Raw genomic sequence first — 20,021 nt, 5'->3', positions numbered from 1 at the left:
CCTTTTTCTCATTCTCCAGGAAAATAACAAGAAAATAAAAGCTCAAACTGTGCACTTGAGTCAGTTTTTAGTGGCTAATTGAGAGAAAAGTGCAAGAATAAAACCTCTGTCATCGTATCTGAGTCATCACTTTTCTAGTTTGTAAAATTCTATACAGCTGCTGTAAAAACTGGCTACAAAAATGACCCAAAATCCAAGTTTTTTAAATTAAGCATCATTAAATTTAACAGTAAAAATTCAAAATTAAAGTGCACTTTGAGTAATTAGTTATTATTTACACTAAAAACAAGGTAGCAGTAGACAGTGAGAACTTTTAGACCAATTTCATTTGAACATTTACTTATATATCCTTTTCTTTTTTTGACATTAGATTTAATAAATAAAAGCCCAATCTGTGATGACCAGCTCAGAATCATCTCATATTAACATCATATGACACTATAATATAATAATTGTTATAGACAAGACTTTATTTGGTCTTCATAAATAAAATTCAAACACAATAAAGCTTTCAGAGGAAATTATATCCAGAATTCACTTTGGAAACTCACTGCATTCATCTCTCACAGGTCTCAGCTCAGGGCTTTCCTTCACCCTCATAGACCCAACGAAACGTGAGGAAATGTTTGACATGCAGGCTGGAAAATACAAAAAAAAAGTGATCAATATGTTCTCAAACCAAGCAAAGCTGCTTCTGCGTGCTCTGCGAGTAGTCTTTTGACGTCTTTACTTCTTTTACAATGGAAGAAAGGCTATCCTACGTCATAGTTTCCATGAATCTGAAGCTTTGTGTTCAGCCTTTTCATACCAGTCCAGAACATCACACAGCGAGCCAGCTCCCGGAAAATCATTTGCATCTTTAAAAAAAATATGTAGTTTGATGAAGTTGTGCATTCACTTTCTGTGCCAGTAAAGGAAGTAAGTCTCCTTTGAGTCATCTGAGAAAACTAGTTTTTCCACATTTTCAGTTTTAGCCATATTCAAGGCACAAATGCAGACTTAGACACACGTCTTCTGACTCACATGCTGAATTTTTTATTTTGAAAGAGGCTTGAGGATAAAGGGCAGCACTGTTTTACAGATCAGAGCACTAATAGCTCCTGATTAGCAACTTCTTATGATCAAAAAGTCTGGATTAAAAAAACGACGAAAAAGAATCTGCAGTCAACTGTGTGACATCTGTCAGCTTTATCACCTTCTAATTCGGCCTATACAACAATCTGGGGCATGCAAAACAAAACAGGTTTGAACCAAAGCTTCTACATTTTTATGTAAAAGCTTTATCTTACTTTCTGTGGCTTTCAAGATTGGACTTTTCTCACACTTTTCTCTTCTCTCACTCTCAAAAGTTCTTGTACTTTGTTTTAAATCCTTAATTGGTCTTTCCTTGTCGTACTTCTTCGAGCCCTCAGGTCATACGACCAGTTGCTCAAACCTATACAGAACTCTAAGTGCAAGCTCAGGTGGGGGACAGAGCATTCTTGATTGCTGCCCCTCGGTTATGGAATAGATCGCCTTTGCACAGTTGTCCATTTTTGAAACTGTTTTTATTATAGTTTTTTTCTTGGTGTTTTCAGAGTTTTCAGTGTATTAATTCTTTTTTTTCTGTGGCTGTTTTTAAAGTGTTTTTTAACTAAAGTTAGTTTTCTTTATGATTATTGATTGTATTTGTCAGGGTCGAGATTTAAGAAGTCTAGAATAAAACTCCTTGTGACAGGAACACATCCACCTCCACTCATCCATCCGTGTAAGCGCTTATCCAGTTCAGGCTCACCACGCTGGAGTCTATCTCAGCTGAGTCTATCCCAGCTGTTGTAAAGCAAGAGGCGGGGGTACACCTGGATCTGGACAGGTGATGTCCATCACAGGATGAAAATCCCTGTTGTGACAGAAAACATATGAACCAAAGCCTTCTGATGCTTGTTGACAAATTTGAGCAGCTTTACTAAAGTCTCATGCTATATCTACTTTTACTTCAGTGAGTTAAAATGTTGTCTCACACCTGGTTTTAGTGTACTTCTAGTCCACTATAAAAGCCCTGGTTGGAACCTCATAAATAGAAAGAGACTAATAGTGATGTAGCTACACACTGCACACTCAGAGCCTGGAATGAGGCGAGTGAATTGCTTTATAAGTGAACAGAGCAGTGTGCCATGTGGGCGGCACATTGATGTAGTGGTTAGCACTGCTATCTCACATCAGGGTGGTCCTAAGTTTGAATCCACCAGCCAGCGGAAGCCTTTCTGTGTGGAGTGTGGATGTTCTCCCTATGTGTACATGGGTCCAAAGACATTCATGTTGGATTAATTGGCGATTCTGAACTAGCTAACTGGCTGTCGGTGACAGTTTCTGCTATAAACTGGTGACATGGCCATGTTGTACCCCATCTTTCCTCCACCCAATCACCATATATTGGATTAGCAGAAGAAAATGCACAGCTGGAGTTCTTGTAAAGGTGTCCAAAGAGCATGGAGACGGGCTAAGAAATATACTCACTTGTCCAAAAACCTCTGGCTGTCAGTAGTGAATCAACAGTTTGGGTCACGTTACAAATTTGTGGAATGTGTCTGAGATGAGAGGTGTTTGTGGATGTCCCTCCAGGTCGCCTTCAAAGAGAAAACTGAAGGAACGTAGTTTAAATTTGGGAGCAGCGGTGCACAGTTTCTGGCAGTTTGCTCCTGAAACGCAGCTGAAGTGCTCGCAGTTTGTCGTTCATGTCAAAAAAATCAACATGACACTCTTTTACAGTGAAGCAAACTGTCACTCCACTTCTCGCCGACTTCTGTCAGTTTTCATGAAAGCAACACGATGAATATCTTCCAGCAGCAGCTGTCAGAAAGTGTTAGCAAATATACCCGTGTGTGAAAAGCACAAACAGCAACAAGACACAGACTTTAAAGAGAGAAGGGATGCATGCATGACAACCAGACCGTTTTTGAACCATACTCTCATATCTAAAGGGGACCTATTACGCTCTTATTTTCTCTCGTACTGTTATAATGATGGATGCTCATATTACACACGTATCTACAAGCTCTAAACACACCGTTTCTGGCAGATTCGTCTTGTCTTGGCTCTGTCTTATGTCATGGTCAGCCTCACCCACCTGCTGCTCAAAGCTGGCGGCAAATCTGAAGAAACAGTGGCACTAAAAGATCTCATTTCAGACAAATGCAGATAGGCACTGTTTAAGTCAAACGAGTATTATTTTGACCATCCAGTCATGCAAAGCTATCCTACTCGGGTCTAAGAATAAAGATACAGAGCTGGAAGTGGGCAGAGTAGGTAACCTTTAAATCTGCTACTAATGGTGGGTTGTGAGCTTTGTAAATAAATCCCAGTGTATGGTCTCAGCTTTTCACAGCAGAACTGTGACATTAAGCACGTTTGAATGTCAGACACTCAGAAGTGTTGAATGAGGTTTGTCTGAGGCTACGTCCACACTAATGCGTTTTCGTTTGAAAACGCATCGTTTTCTCTCCGTTTTGGCCTCCCGTCCACACTGAGACGGCGCTTTCCTCAAGGAAAAACGCAGCGTTTTAAAAACGCTCTCGAAAACGCATACATTTCAAAACGCAGCTGTCCCGTCGCAGTGTGGACACACGAAAACGCAGACTTTCTAAAACGATGACGTATTTTAGTCATGTGATGCAGTCATGTGACCAAATAAACAAAGATAGCGGAGTGCATTATACAGCGGTTGTTTTGATTGCTCTCAATTTTGACAGCCCTAAAAAAGATGAATATCAGTTTTGTACATGCTCCAGATAGCTTTTCTTCAAATTCTTTAATTCTCATTCGCTTTTGCGCATCCGCAGGACTGGAACATTTTCATCTGATTCAATGTGGATGCACAACTCTGTGAAAATGACTGAAAACGCTAGTATGGACGCGGAGCATTTTCAGATGAAAACGCCGTTTTCAAATCTATCCGGGCTAGTGTGGACGTAGTCTGAGCGTTTAGAAACGAGAGGTCATTGGTTGGAGAGTTTACTGACTGAGAGGCTGTGTGCTCACGTCCTTTTTTAATCTGATATGGACCATAATTTACAAAAAACTAGTGAGTGAAACTGTAAACTCGTCAGGAAAGTACTTACTGAGATGAAAGGGACTGAACGTTTATTTTTCCATTGATTTCAACATTAGGCCTCAGGTTCACGCAGGCCTAGAGACTGATAATGTAACAACCACCAGTTGTTAAGAAAAGGCTTCCACAACAGGTTGCCGAGTGTTTGCAGAAGGTTGGTGGCGGTCTCTCTAGGCCCAGTCATGCAGGCTTAGAGACCAGTCGGTGACGCCCTGCTAAACACTGGGTGCTCTGCAACCGGTTGGAAAATGGTTGGAGATTGCAGGCAGTTGCTAGCCTGAAATCGATCGCAAAAAACTTCCTTGCGATTGCTTTGGTTGCTGGCAGATTGCTGTGGACGCAGTACTTTGCATGGATTAACACCGGCTTATCTGCAAACAGTCGTCATTTAAACGTCGTCATTTGCAGCAAGTAGCAACCTCCAACAACTACTTGCCAACTGGTTTGGAAACACATTTTTACCTAGAGACCAAGTCGCCCCCTGCTGGCCATTATGAAGACTGCATTATTTTTTTTTTTCCTTTGTAGATGTGGCAGCTAGTGCTAGCATTTATACGATTTTGGTTGTGTAGAACCAGCCAAAGTGATTTTTACTGACTGGTTTGGTGTTCTCCATGAACAACGGAAGCACCTCCATTTAGTAATTCTTGTTTTTTTTACCCAATTACACATAACCCACAGGTCACTGATGGTTAGCCTCTGGTGCACTGAAGTCCTTAGAGAGAAAGACCCCGACACTTAAAGGTGATTTAATTTAATTAGTAGCTTCAGAGACAACAGAATCCTCTTAGTGATGAATGAACTGTTTCTTTACACTTTAGAAAAATCACTAGTTGTGGGGACAACAGGCCTGCAGGCGATCCATCCATCACACCTTTAAAAAGCCCGCGATAAATTAAGATCTTCAGATGTACATTAAGGAAAGTCAAAAAAAAGGAAAAGAATACCAGGAACAAAGTGTGTGTTAAAAGCCATTACTTTCCCGTTTTAATTCTGTAATTTCCCTCCTCACCTAAACATCCGTTTACCTGACATGACCTGGATTAACTAGTGTTTCTTCTTTTTAATTTTTTTTTAAACATGTTGAGAAACAAAAACACAAGTTTGAACGTGACTAATGTTTCTTCACTGTATTTCTGCAGCTTTAAAAAAAAAAACAAAACAAAAAAACAAAAAAAAAAAAACAAAAGGCATCTGTCAGACACCAAAGAGCAACAAACAGAGCAAAAACACAGCAGAGGGTGCTGAAGACATGAAGGGTATTGCTCGCATTTTGTTACTTTCCATATTTTCTTATCCCGGTTAAATTATGTGCAAGTATTTTCCTTCCTTCATCGTGCTGCTGTCACAGAGTTAAAAATGACCAGAAGAGGGTGGAAATGTCACAGAGAGAAAAAAAGAGCAAGAAAACTGGAGGAAAAAGGAAAAAAAAACCCAAAACAAAACACGGAAAGAACAAGCAAGAGGAGAAAGGAAGCGATTATCAACCGCTTTGAGAACAGACGGAGGAAAATTTATGCATCCAATTATTTTCTATTTACCTGGAAAGAGAAGTCGCAGATGAAAAGTGCTTCAGAGGACGACAAACCTTTTTTTGGTCGAGCTAATACAGACAGTCGTATCTACAGTAGAAACAAGACAGACAGAACCCACAGGGAGAAGCACCTCCACCCGCTCCCTCCGTCCACATTTAGTTATTTACATTTTATTTTTTTTAGTAGTGTTCTTCTTCATTATTCTATCTGTGGTGTGTTCAGAGACTTCTAATGTACACAAAAGGCCATGAGCTCCTCATGCCACGTCTGTCCATGTCCCTCCAAACTCTTCCCAGGTGGTTATGGGGGGGAGGAGGAGGAAGAAGAAGAGGAAGGGTCGGGTAATATGTTACTGGGTCAGTGAAATAGAAAGAAGGGGAAATGAAAGTGAAGGCAGTCGTCCTTCAGTGGTATCATGTCTCTGGAAGCTGATTGATGTCAGTCAAGTTGGTGTCATTGAGGATTACTTTGATTCGATCCAAGGAGTCCGCCTGTCGTATCCGCTCCAGCTGTACCTGAGGACATGGACAAACGGCGATTAATTCTCTGACACGGGAGGATTTCTCACACAGCACTATAATGCTTTAATAATCAAATATCATCTGAAAGGAGTTTTCCACATAAAAAAAATGCAGAAAAGTTACTTAAAAAAAAAAAAATTCCCCCATTTGTTCCGTCTTTCTATTTTTAGTACTTTTTAATTTTCTTTTCTTAATTATATGTTATTTTTGTACAAGGTTTATTAGTCTTGTGACGCTTTATTCACATATACATGGTTCATGTGTTTATTTCACAGGTGTTAGTAGCTTGCATAGCCTCACAGATCTCAGAACATAAATTAATGCAATTCTGTCAAGGTCGTTGGCATGGATCACTTATGAACAAGCAATCCCTTTGTGGTGGAGCTTGATGTACTTAGTTACATCCTTTTATTGGGCAGGACAGAGGACACAGCAGACAGGAAAGAGGGGAGAGAGGTTTGGTCTAAGGTAGACTTGCACGAGGCCTACAGAAGTGCTGCAAGTCGTCATTTTTAAATATGAACAGCAGCTAATGTGAAAAAATGTGTTTATTAAGATTAAAAAACTATTTAAGCCTTTAAATGTAACTGACAAATAAAATCAAAAGAAGAGTAAAGTAGCTGGTGAGTGTATATTTGAGTAATCTCAATATTTTGTGTCTTTCAGTAAGTAATGTGTTGTCCAAAGTGTTACAAAGTCACCAGTTCTTCTATAGTTTGCTGTTAAATTAACAGTGACGTCACTAAAACATTTTTTTTCCTCTTAGTTTGACTGAAACAAAGAATATTTGCATTGTTAAAACTAACAGACGAAGACTGTGACTGAAGCTTGTGTTTGTTTGGTTTTTTAAATAAAAATGATAAAAAATGACTAAAACAGCTCAGTTGCTTGAGGGTTAAATATATGACACAGTGACTCTTTCCATTACTTTGCATGTAATCTTAAAACCCGGTTAAAAACAGCTGTGTACCTTCTTCATAATGCAAAGTCATTTTATGGTTTTACACTTTAACCACCTCGGCCATCTAAAGCTTTGCCCTGCATGCGTTTTATTTATTTTTACTTTTAGTTTTTCTAGCCCTCCTGTAGCGCCCTTAAACATGCTTCTTTTAAACGTTGAGCTACTTTAATAACTCACTTAGCATCTGGCCTGGGACAACAGCTGGAAGGCAAGCATTTGGAATATTTACAGCGGTGTTACAGTTGTGATACTGCAGTGTCTTGCAGCATGCAATAGACCGCTGGTTGCGACCACAGCTGCAGTCACTGCTCCCTCAGTTGTGGCTGCACCGGCTCAAGTCTGCACCGCTGTGTTTAGAAAGATAAGTCGAGCAGCTAACTCTCGAGCTCTGTGGCTGACCACAGCCGGGACTGACTGCAGATCTGATTGTGACTGCAGCCAGATGATGACAGCTGTCCCCGCCGCTGTGGCTGCTTTGTTTGTCGTGACTCGGGCTGACACGCCGACTACATGCAGCATCAGAAGCTGTACTGACGCTACTACGCTCATGAGGTCCTGTGGTATATTTGTAATACATGTGCTACAGACAAACCACAGTTTACTCAGAAGAAACACACGTTCAGAACACCACAGATTCACACCAAGTTATATTTCAGGCAGGTAGTGTAAAAACCCACCAACTGTAAGCATGAGGTAAAACACAGAAGGAGGGGACTGCAGCAACCATGAAAACATTCCCCGTCGTCACTTTTTGGGGGCTCTGGAGATTATCAGAATATTTGCAGGTAAAAAAAATTAGATGTAAATTGGGTAAACGTCTTAACTACAATATTTTCAAATAAAATCTAAACATGCTGCATTAAAATTAAAGACAGTATTCACTGTTTGTGATACATTTTCATAATGGTTTGGTATATTTACTGGCTTGTTGTGTTTTATTTCTGTGTTTTTGTTTTTAAGACACTTTTTTATTAATAAATGGACGCGTTCCATACATTTCTCCTCTGATTTTTACCTGTCATAGTCGACTGAGAAGCTTCCAATACATACACATAAAGTTGTGGTCAGGAGTTTACCAACGTTATTTATATGCCCAAACAAAGAACCTGAAGCCATGAAATAAACTCAGAAATTTTTGGTTTTATGGTTCTCCTGTTTGGTTGAATGTAAGCTGAACAACTCTAACTGGCTCGTTGGTGACCTGGTGGAGGTTAAACAGACAGTCGCTGCTTACCTGAAGGGTCTGAGAAAGTTTGACAAAGTCCTTCTGAACCTGCTCGCTGACGTCCAGCTCGGTCTGCAGACGCTGGGCTTTGTCTTTCTCGTCGAGGACTTGACTTTCGAGTGCACTCTACAAGGACATGCGCACACAGGTTTGTTCAGAAGAGCTACACAGTCTCAGTATTTAAAATACTAAAGTGAAACTGGGCCTCATAAAGCTGTCGGTAAACTGCTGTCATGACACGAGGTTGGGATTTTACTGTAATATGAGCTGCTTGGAGGATCAGATGCTGCATAATCTGTCAAATCCTGATAAACTGTCTAAAATCCCACAACAGCCGGGTTAGATGACGATGATGATGTTACTGATCGAGTTAAAGTGACTTTTTGGACAGGGGTGGTTGTGGTGGATCAGCAGATAAATGTTCGTGCCAAACACGGACCTTTGCAGTGGTGAGCTCTTTGAGCTGATGCTCCAGGCTGATCCTCAGGCCCTGGAGGCTCCTCAGTGTCTCAGTCTTCTCGGCCAAACTGCTCTCCAGCTGCAAAAACGATGTAACACAAATAATCAGTCGACAAATAAGTAAGATGCAGAGATGCCGATAAAAGATCAAGGCAGATTCTATGAGCAGCGGTAAAATTAATAATAAGGTTTAAAGGCTTTGTTCATGGATTTTTGCCCACTGTAAACGACATCTGACCACATATCAGCACAGCATTTTATTAAGCATGTGAACTTTATAGCTCTTTATCTCAAAAAGGTCCTACATGTGCAATCATTGCAATGACTGAACAAATGATAATTTCTCTATTAATCTATATTTATTTATTTCAATAAATGCAAAATAATGTGCCACCTATAGGACGTGAATGGGAAAGTACAAAGACATTTGCAGGGTAGATTAGCGGCTTTATGTGTTGAGGCTTTTTTGGTCTCTTTAGGGCAGGGGTGGGGAACTCCAGGCCTCGAGGGCCGGTGTCCTGCAGGTTTTAGCTGTCTCCTTGATCCAACACAGCTGATTTAAATGGCTAAATTACCTCCTCAACATGTCTTGAAGTTCTCCAGAGGCCTGGTAATGAACTAATCATTTGATTCAGGTGTGTTGACTCAGGGCGATATCTAAAACCTGCAGGACACCGGCCCTTGAGGCCTGGAGTTCCCCCACCCCTGTTTTAGGGGATTCCTATTGGCCTAACATCGGTAGAAAAGAGCTGCTGTGCAGATTTTTTTGATTTAAACATGACCGTGCCTGGAGAAAAAAGCCTTTTTTCCTTTTTAAAGAGTGCCTCAGAGTTCTTTGATGTTTGAGAATGTGTTTCGCTTGGAAAGAGCAACTCAAACAACAGTTCAAACAACAATTCCTGGAAGCAATCTTATTACAGGAAGCGCTATTTCTTAAAAACTGACCCAAAACAAACATTTATCTTCCGACTGTGTGTGTTATTTCTCAGCTATGTTTGTTTTGTCTCACGGGGAAAACAACACTAGTTTGTTGCTAACCTTGCTTTGTTGTGTCACCCCATTTGCAAGATTATAGATCATATCTGCAGGGTTTCCCCCCTGTGTACGATCTGTGTGGACTAATCGGTCAAAGCCGATCCTCACCATCTGGAAATCTTTTGAAATATGAATTGCTGTAACGTATTTTCTTTTGATATACAGTGCTGTCCAAAAGTCTTTAGCCACCCCTTATTTCTTTATAGTTTGCTGGGAAAATGAGAAATAGGTGCAAACATACCATGTAAATACAGTAAATACAGTACATAAGGGAAATTCTAACTTTTTGATAGCTTCAAAGTCAATATTTGGTGCGACCACCATTACTCTTCAACATAGCTTCAACTGTCTTATTATAGCTGTCTTTTAATTTCTTTAATTAGTCTTCGGGTATCTTTCTTTAGGCTTCCTGAAGGACATTTAAAGCTCTTCTTCGAATCTTGTCTTCCTTTTTTTCTACCATCTTTTTTTAGAATGGCTACAGAAACTCACTGCATATAAGACCTCGTCACTGATTCTTAGTCTAGTTCTTGTGTAATTTAGTATTCCTCTGTCTCAAATGCATCTCAGGTCCTATGTTAAGGTCTTTGCTGGATTTGGATATGACTTTCAGATATAACACATGCTGTGGAGGTTGTTTTTTGGCCCATCACTTCCTCTCTTGTGCTCCACTTGTCCAGTTTCCTTAAATATTTTAAAGTACACACTGCAGACAATCCTGAGATATGCCAAGTTTACAAAAAATACCATTTATGCCTGTCAAACTGTGTTATCTTTGGCATTTTTCAAAGAAAATGTGAAATGGAAACAAATTTGTGAAAAGCTCCTAGCAACAAAATGCTTAAAGACAGAGTGAAACTGGTTCTCTGTGAAGTTGTCTGTATACACAACGTTCATCATCCATTGATTTAGTTTTAATTAATTTTTTATACTTGAATAAATGAAATCATTCCTTTGAAAATGACCAGGTACAAGGACTGGACAAAAAATGAGTGAAAAAGCAGCTAATATCCAACAAAAATTTTGAAAAAACCTTCAGAAAGCCTGAAAAACGATTGTGCAAAACCCCTTGAAAAACAATTACAGGGAAGTCTGGCTCCATGGAAACAAAATACAAAGAAATGAGAAAGAAGAAAAGGGAAAGACTCTGAACCAAGGAGGGGGGCGTAGGGGTACACCTATCACCATCTTACAACGCTGTACAATCCCCTCTCAGTGAAACGATATTCATGGCCAGTGATCAATGGTCATGACTAGTGGTGCAACGGATCACTGTTGATCCCTGATCCGAACCGATCCCACTCCACGGTTCGGCACGCACGTGATCCGAAGATTCGAAAAAGAAACAAAAAGTATATGTGGTACGCATGGTCAGTCTGTCAAGCGAAAGTCATGGCCAGCACTAGCGGTCCAAGTGGAAGAGCAGAGGAGTTCGTGGCATTTAAGCAGCCCTTTGCTGCCCAATCCAACCAGGCTAAAGCTATTACAAAAGCTACTGGGGGTGTTTATAGCTGCAGATATGAGGTCGTATTCCGTTGTGCAAAACAAGGGGTTTAAACATATGACGAACGTGCTTGAGCCACGGTCTGATATCCGGTTGCGCGTCCACTTCAGCAACAAGATCGTCCGAAACATGTATGAGCAGAAAAAGTCTAAAGTTATGGCTGAACTGTCCCAGGCATCTTCTGTTGCCCTAACTACAGATGGGTGGACCTCCAGAGCAACGGAAAGCTACGTGACTGTGACCGCTCATTATACCACAGCGGAGTGGTAGATACAAAGCCCTGTACTGCACCTTAATTTGTTTTTATATAATTGCGTGGAATGAGTCTTGAGTTTAATGTGTTATTTAATGGGGGGAAAAAAATGGCGAGTTAAATTTTTCTTGTCTTTTTTTCTTCTTTTTGCTGATCCGAAAATTGATCCGATCCGTGACTTAAAACCGTGATTCAATCCGAACTGTGGGTTTTTTGATCTGCTGCACCACTAGTCATGACATTTAGCACCCTACTGTTAGGAAACCGTACCAGTTTCAGTCGTTGTGCAAATGTGCTGTTTATAAGTTTGAGCAAACCTGCAGTTAGCGAAGACTGAAGCAGTCACTCAGATGAGTGACAAAATGCAAAAAATTCAGCTAACGTTTGCTCAGATTGGATAACTGCAGTAAACTAAGGCATTAATTTTAATCCCTCAGTCTGCACGATGCGCTGCAGGATCCGAGTTATCTACAGAATCTGAAGACAACGTTCATCTCTGCTAATCCTTCTTGGAGCACCCAGGCCTGATGACTTCATAGTATAAAACCCCTAAACACCTTTTTATACCTTTCTATTTTTTAAATGTATTTATTTATACATCAGCGATGATACACAGTTACATTGCTGCAGTTAAACAAAATGCAACTGATACTAGAAGTCCTATGTACTTTGCAACAGCTAATTTGCAGACCTTGACCTTGGTTAGAGTTAGAAGACCTCAACAACAAAAACAATGACAGCAATAATAATAGATAATAACAGAAGTAACAGCAGCGACTACAAATAAATAGAAACAGTCAAGAACAACCATTAAGAATGACAAAAAAAACAATTTCAGTGATAATGGATTTGCTTCTCTTTAAGTCATAATTTTACTTTTGCATTAAAAATGTTAAAATCAGTTAATATTTTTTATTTAAAAGAAGACTGACCAAATGGTTTTTTTACATTTTGGTAGCTTACAATCCTCATTAATAGCTCCCCTTGTGTTTACTTCCTACAAAGACAACTTCAGAGTATCTCAAACAGGAAAGGTCAGGCAGTTAAAAGAGTTTCTCACAGTTTTTTTCACTACATAAGTTACTCCAGTAAAACTGGAAATAACGTTGAGGAGTTTGGTGAGAGTGAGTCAAACAGCGAGGTAGCTTCTCTGTGGGTTCACCTCTACAGGTGCCCCCCTTCTATATCATAGTGATTTGATCCAAGTATTGATCAGTGCAGCTTTATTTATCAGGATGAGGAGAATGACGTTCTCTGTCCACACACAGGTTAGATTAAAAGAGTTGCAGATACATGAAAAAAAATAAAAACCTGTGCATTTGTCCCACATCTAGATTAGTATTATGATTTTTAGCATTATTTGAAGCACATTATCCAAATCTTTTTCCTTCACTGCATGACAATTTCACAGAAGACGTACCTGTTCCTTCTCCGCTTTTATTCGCTCCAGCTCCGTCTTCAAACTGGAGAAAGATGCTGTGGGAAGAAGACATCATTAGAGGATCACGCGGCGCTCATCTGAATCTCAAAGCCCAGATATTCTCTCTGGAATTATTATGAGATCCCCTGAAAGTTATGAATAATGCAACAAAGCTGCTTTGCCCGGAGCCGCTGTGTGTGTTGAGCTCAAATGAGCACACAACTAAAAGAAACAAACACCACAAGCATAAAACACTCCAGCTGTTAATAACTACACAGACTCGCTGGCCACTGACAAGAGAACCGGCACCAAAAATCATCAATCAAGTGGAAACACTTGTGTTTAAATAGAGATAAACCTCCTAGTACGTTTTAAAGAGTGTGTATTTTCTTCACTCTAAATCTCCCAGAGAGAGAAGTCTAAAGCAGCGCAATGCAAAAAGTTCGGTTTTACAACTAAAACAGGACATTTAGTTTAATCAGTCAACAGAAAATGAATTAACGACGAGCCCTTTCATAATGTGTACACGAACCAGCTGTTAATACAAACAAAATAACATGAATATTACTGGGTCTCTTGCTCTAAAGCATTAATTTAGATGTTAAATATCTCCTTAACCTCTGAACTTAAGCATGACAAGGGATAAAGGATCCATTAAAACACACTGGGAGGGGGGGGAGCAGCTGTCATATAAATGTACCCTATTTTCAGACCATAAGGCGCACCGGATTATAAGGCCCATTAAGCAAAACAAAACAGTCAGATAAGTCAAACTTTACTCAACTCATTCGTTTTGCTTCCTCCACTTCCGTACCATTGATTTATTAATGTTGAATTCTCTTGCAGCTGCTCTATTCCCATGTTGTTGCAGTATATTAATGACTAACCTCGTATTGTGGATGGATTATCTCAGTTGTTCTCCTGACTGAAGTTTGGTCTGTTTACAGCATCCTGCCATGTGATTGCATTTGTCCCTAACCATCGGGAACCCTCACGTTAACTTTTATGGAGTGGAAAAAAGTTAGCGTTCATCCTCCAGCTTCACTGTTTATGTTATGCTAACATAGCTGTATCGCTAGCGGTCATGTAGCACATCATTATATACCAGCTAGCTAGTCCAACTTCAGTAACCCTACAAACGTCACTGCTGTTTAGTTTTCTGTCTTTATTTATGTTGAAGTGATAGCAGAGCTGTACGTTTTATTTTTTTCAGAAATCTCTCAGTCAGAACATGCTATATCATGTTTAGGTGGAAACTAGCGAGCTAACTTCCCGCTAACTTCTAACTCTGTTAAATTTAATAAATTCTGTTTTCATGGATGCCTGGATGTTAAACTTAATTGTTACACCTGGTAAAGCAGCCACGCTGATCATTTTATTAAAGATGAACGAATTTAGACAGTTTTTAACTCTCAGTGATGCCGCAGTGTTCGTTTGACTTTCGGACCTGAAGCGGACGGAGTTTTGGACCCAGATTCCTCTGCGAGGCTCCTGACTACGGTAGCCGTAATGCTCCGACAATCCATCAAGCAGTGCGGCTTCATAGCTTACCAAAGTCGTACTAAAACATTTTTTGACAGATTTTTGAGTGCCATGTACCACATAAAATCAATTCAAGGTCAGCAAGCACAACCAGAATTTATACATAAGGCCCACAGGATTATAAGGCGCACTGTCAATTTTTGAGAAAATTAAAGGATTTTAAGTGTGCCTTATAGTGCGGAAAATACGGTATTTTATTTTTAAACAAGAGAGATGATGTGTAAAATGTATTTATGACCCTGTTACATTCAGTAAATGATTGCTTTTTTAAAATGTGCTTATCATTCCTGCACTGTTTCCTTCATCTATGAAAGATATTCTAAAATATTCTAATGCCATGACTTTATACACTCTTTATGGAAAACGGAGTTTGTGCAGACAGCTCCACCAGATATTTATCCTGTAGTTGGCTGGCTTAAAAGGGAGGTACTCCCTGAAACTGCATACAGAATAAAGTATTACGAAATTAAATCAAATGAAAGAAAAAGCAGTGGGTTTGTCCACAGCCTGTCACAGCACGTACCTCAGGATATCTCTCCTCTTTGCTTTAGGTCTGTTAGTTATGATTCACTGCAAATCATCACAATGCTATGGCTGCAAGTACAAATGATTTTTTTAAAAAAAAGAAGAAAATCACAAGTTTCTATGACCGTTGCTACATCAATGAAAGAATTACAGTAAAAACTAGAGAAAATTCTCGTGATACGGACGAGGGCTTTGCCATATCATCCCGTTTATGATAACATGTATAACTTCTAATGGGTTATCTTGTAAAATGAAAGATATAGCAACACGAGGTGTTTACATTCCCTAGCGCAACAAAAAAACAAGCACAGATACATCTGAGAGGGAGAGGAGCCCCTCAGCTCCCAACGGTGACTCCCAAAGAGAGCTGCTTTATCTCTGTGAAGTGTTTTTGTAGGAAGAAAACGGTTTCTGTTGAAAGGTGGAAACACAACAACCCTGTTTCACCACTTCAGCCCTAGTGGGAGTCGTCCCTAGAGAGGGTTGTTGACCCACTACTTATCATGTGCCTCATCACATGAGCCAAGGTGTGGGAAAAAAAAAAGGGAGTGGGGCATTATCAGCAGAGGTTTCGGGTGAAATCATTGTGAGATCTTGCCTCACCCTGTTATGTGACTTGTTGAGATCAACTGACACAAGATGTGAGTGGGCGTTAAGTGTAACCAAGGTAACATCCAACCCCACTTCCGGAAATCCAATTATTGTGGCGGGAATGAACTTTGTATATGTTCCGGGTCAATCTGCTGCATCTTCCCTGCTTCAAAGCTACTGCTGTCTGTGGTTAGCGTGCTTGTCATAAGTTGACTAATTACTGACGCCATATCGCTTGACAGTGTGAAATAACTCGGCCAATTCATTCAGTATTGTGCCTCCACTCGATCTACTTGATGGTGAGTCGGTTACTTTGTTTGTTTGTTATAATTAATGAAAATGCGGAGCCGCAGTCAAAACACCGGTAAACTAACGCTAGGCTAGTGAAGCTTAAGTTTAATTATTGGTTTTATTTATTGATTACCTGTTGTTTTTGGTTTTTCACTATGGCCGAATGTTAAATTAACACTTCCGGAGTTGAAGGAACGATTTGATTTTTGTCCGTTTTGGATGTTTTTTGTTCGTTTTGGATGTTTTTTGTTACTTTTCTAATTGAATGCCAAAACAGCCTATGGGACTTTTGAATTAACTTAAATTCCTTCGAAATTATTGAACTTGTTGCACAACACATACAATTAACGTTGTGTTAGATGTTCATTAGCTTTATTGCTAATTTACTTTACTTTGATGGGACCCATAAATATATTTGCATATAATATTATTTGGAATGAAATTCATTACAAGAATGAGATGTTATGACTTGTTGGGTTATTGGTTTATTGGTTGTTGTATAAAATATGGCATTAATTATTTGACGTAGTTATTTATAGATTTATTTATTTTGTGATGGCAGTAGAACGCTGTTCCAATTTAGATGTGAATGCTAAGTTATGTTTTTGACCTTGTTTAGGTCAGGTTTTTTTTGCCGTGATCAAAGCCCTGATCAGGGTGGGATGGCGAGCCACCCGACCACCCCTGCATTGCTGTAGGACCAATATGAACTAAAGCTGGACTTGAACTGTTGGAACATGACCTATTACAGGTCAACTGAACTGAACTGGACTAAACCTAGTCCCACTTCCTTTTGGGACCAAATTGGTCACTTTGCAGTATAATTATTATTATTATTATTATTGTTGTTTATAATATATATGTTTTTTTGTGTTGTATCTGTCTATAAAGTCCACATTACCATAACATACATAATATATATTTTTGAGCTCTATTTCTGTTGTTTGTGTTTTATTCGCACACTCAGGCTCCGTAGTTGAAGCTACTTCTGATTAGCTTATTATCCATCAAGCTGCAGTCAGGTGCCCTGGCCCTTTACTGCGTTACATAAGGTGTCAAAACTGGATTATAGGTGGCAGATAGTTCCCTCTGTTCACGGATGGTTGCTGACAGTGGACATAGATGGCTTCTTTCACTTCTCTTTCAAACCATCTGTATTCTTTGTCCAAAATATGAATACTGGCATCCTCAAAAGAGTGACCTTTGTCCTTTAGATGCAGATGTACGGCTGAGTCTTGTCCTGTCGAGGTGGCTCTTCTATGTTGTGCATTTATGAAGCGGCTGTTTGGTTTCTCCAATCTAGGAGGTCTGCTCTGCACTGCACTGCACAGTCCAGAAATGGCAAACTATTAACCTTTGTATCTTCCCTAGTGAACTTTATTTTTCTTTCCAATGAGTTGATGTGAACAGCGAAGGCTTTTACTCTTGGGTTTCTCACACCTTGGCTCATGTGATGAGGCACATGATCAGTAGTAGGTCAACGACACTGTCTAGGGAAAACTCACACTAGAACATCTTCAAGGAGAGGTCCACTCACTTTTCTTTCCAAAATCCTTCGAACACCACTGAGTGCAACCAGGCTATGAAGGCACATGAAGAGGAGATGCTACTAAAACTACACAAATGACTCAATTGAGCATCACTGAAACCACTCTATACTCCGTGTAACAGGATTTAAATATTGGATGGAAACTAGTGATGCAGCTACATGCTGGAAAAGAAGACCTTCAAGTTTGGAAAGTTTGGCCAAGATACAACACCCAGGGTAGAGAATACTTTTCAAAGACGCTCCTGCCTGCGATGTATAAAGCATGCCAAAACAAATCAGCAGCAACGCCATCAATAATTTATCTTAAGAAATATCATTATTGGGCACTTTACTTGAAATATTGTGATGTAATTCTGAAGGGACAACAACAACCCCTAACAAAGACCGATAATTTATGGCAACATTTTTGTGATTAAAAACATCACGACGACACAAACATACTGCTCGTTCACTTGAAGGTTAGACATCCTAGTTTCAGTAAACTAGGCGGTGGTCAAGGACAACACACAGCAAGGTACATTTTTCAAATAGCTTAACAAAACAGATAAGGCCTCAGTCACACAGGCCTGCAGACCTGTCAGCGACCATCTACCAACCATAAATCACAAGGGAAAAATTAGTGTCCTCAGACCAGTTGCAAGTGGTTGCAGGAGGTTGTTGGCAGTTGCTAGAGGACGTGCACGGTGCTCCACCAAAAACCTCCTTGCAAATACTTTGGTTGTGGTGACAAGGAGTTTGCATAGAAAAAAATGCAGACTTGTGTGCAAACCTTTGCAAACTACTTGTCAAGCGGTGGTGAAATTGTGAGAAGCGCGAAGCAAACCTTAAGCAGAGAGTATTTGCCTTCAAAATAAAAGCTGTATCTTCTTAAATGTTTTGTTTGGTCAGGCACAAATTTTACGTGAAGGTGGATGTTTTCCGTTGTAAGTTTTTTTGGTACACCACCCAGCACAATCACCAACCTATAGCAACCACTTGCCAGCCAGTCGGGGGACTGGAGGTTGCTAGAAAGAGGCTAACTGGTCTCTAGGCCTGTGAAAACTACATTAAAAACGTGAGGGGAAAGCATCATGTTAAATGCTGACTGCATCATTAGTCTGCCAACTAAGTCATCAACGCACACACATGCAGGCAGCTAAAGTGAGCTTGTTTCAAACTGCTGATCATACCTTCCAGGATGTCTGAATGACAAATGGGGAAAAACAAAAAACAGAAACGGAAGATCGTTTAAAAAGGTAGCAGTTAAAACACAAATACACACCCTATAGCTGATCAATGACTTAAATACAAGCTGATCGTTCAGTCTCACCTATTTCCTCCTTACATCCCTCGATCTCCAGCTGCAGAGTGTCCTCCAGGTTCTCCTTCAGGCACTGCTCCGCCTGGATCTGCTCCTTCAGAAACAAGATCTCAGCCTTCAGCTTCTCCTCCATGTGATCGGCCGACGTCCGTAACGCCACCATGTCCTCACGCAACCGCAGCACCAGTCCCTGGAGCTCCTGAAGAAGAATCAACGAATAACTTTACAGCCACCAATGTGGACATCCCCGTCACCTCCGTCTTATACACAACATTTTCTTTTGATGCGATGCGACTGTTCTGTAGGAAATGATCAGAAAACCTTAAATATCCACGGTACCAGTACACACTTCTATTCATGTCACAGACATTAAATTAGTGCTGTTAAAAATATTATATATACCCCTTCAAATTAAATTCATACAGACGTAAATCTTCTGTATGAATGAAGTTACGAGGGCTTAAAATGCTAGAAAAAAGTAAAATTTCAGTCACTCTGTATGTATGTATGTAAAACATGATATATGTAAGATGAAGGAAAACAACTTCACTTAAACTAAAGTTATTGTGTATAAAAAGTGGACCAATTCTGATTGGGTTAAATGGGAACCTTTATAGTTGGTTGATTTTATATGGAGTTACTCAGTAGTAGCCAGACAGAGGCATACTCTCCTGGGGCCTAATTTGTGACCTGAACACTGTATTTCTACCATACTTTGCTGAGTTATTATGGCTGAAAGGACTCTATTTCACTATGACAAGTTTTATAAACCTCTTTTGGAGTACTATAAGCTGCTGTGGCCTGTTTTGGTTTCTAATAAATTACTGAACTTCTTGGATCATATTTCTCATTTGACAGATACCTGACACAACACCTGCAGAACACAGATTTATCCAAGCACGCATGAATGATTAAAACAGATACCTGTACATGATCGTAAGCCATCGCTTGACGTCTGAGACTGTTTACATTTGTAAGTTATGTGACAGCTGGGAGAGAGAGCGGGCAGTTAAATGACTTGGAGCAGCGGTCTAGACGTCCAGCTGTCAAAAAAGGAGACTCAGCTGATGTGGCGCTGATGGGGTATGCGCTCAAAAACCACTCAATTATTGGGCCACTCCTCCCAACCCCCCTCCGTTAATGGTTTTTGACTGGATGGTGCTACAGATGTTTCTGATTGTGGAGGTTTTTAAAGACACGTTTATGTTTAAACGATGCGACTT

General features: G+C 40.0%; 1 protein-coding gene across 2 annotated transcripts in view; it reads right to left on the bottom strand.

Moving 5' to 3' along the window:
- Positions 1–4,825: 4,825 nt before the first annotated feature.
- Positions 4,826–20,021, bottom strand: part of rabep1 (rabaptin, RAB GTPase binding effector protein 1) — a 48,429-nt gene continuing 33,233 nt past the window's right edge. The window contains exons 14-19 of one of the 2 annotated variants that reach the window (XM_005458256.4): positions 18,808–18,997; positions 18,668–18,679; positions 13,001–13,056; positions 8,769–8,867; positions 8,339–8,455; positions 4,826–6,137 (exon numbers count right to left, since the gene is read on the bottom strand). In XM_005458256.4, the coding sequence (XP_005458313.1) occupies positions 6,036–6,137; positions 8,339–8,455; positions 8,769–8,867; positions 13,001–13,056; positions 18,668–18,679; positions 18,808–18,997 (576 nt within the window). In that variant the 3' untranslated portion in view covers positions 4,826–6,035. The remainder of the gene's footprint in view (positions 6,138–8,338; positions 8,456–8,768; positions 8,868–13,000; positions 13,057–18,667; positions 18,680–18,807; positions 18,998–20,021) is intronic. The other variant, XM_003453448.5, reaches the window with a different exon arrangement.

Source organism: Oreochromis niloticus, linkage group LG10, assembly GCF_001858045.2.
Source record: "Oreochromis niloticus isolate F11D_XX linkage group LG10, O_niloticus_UMD_NMBU, whole genome shotgun sequence".
Classification (NCBI taxonomy): Eukaryota; Metazoa; Chordata; class Actinopteri; order Cichliformes; family Cichlidae; genus Oreochromis; species Oreochromis niloticus.
The sequence above is the reverse complement of the archived record's forward strand: the minus strand, read 5'-3'. Positions and strand labels throughout refer to the sequence as shown.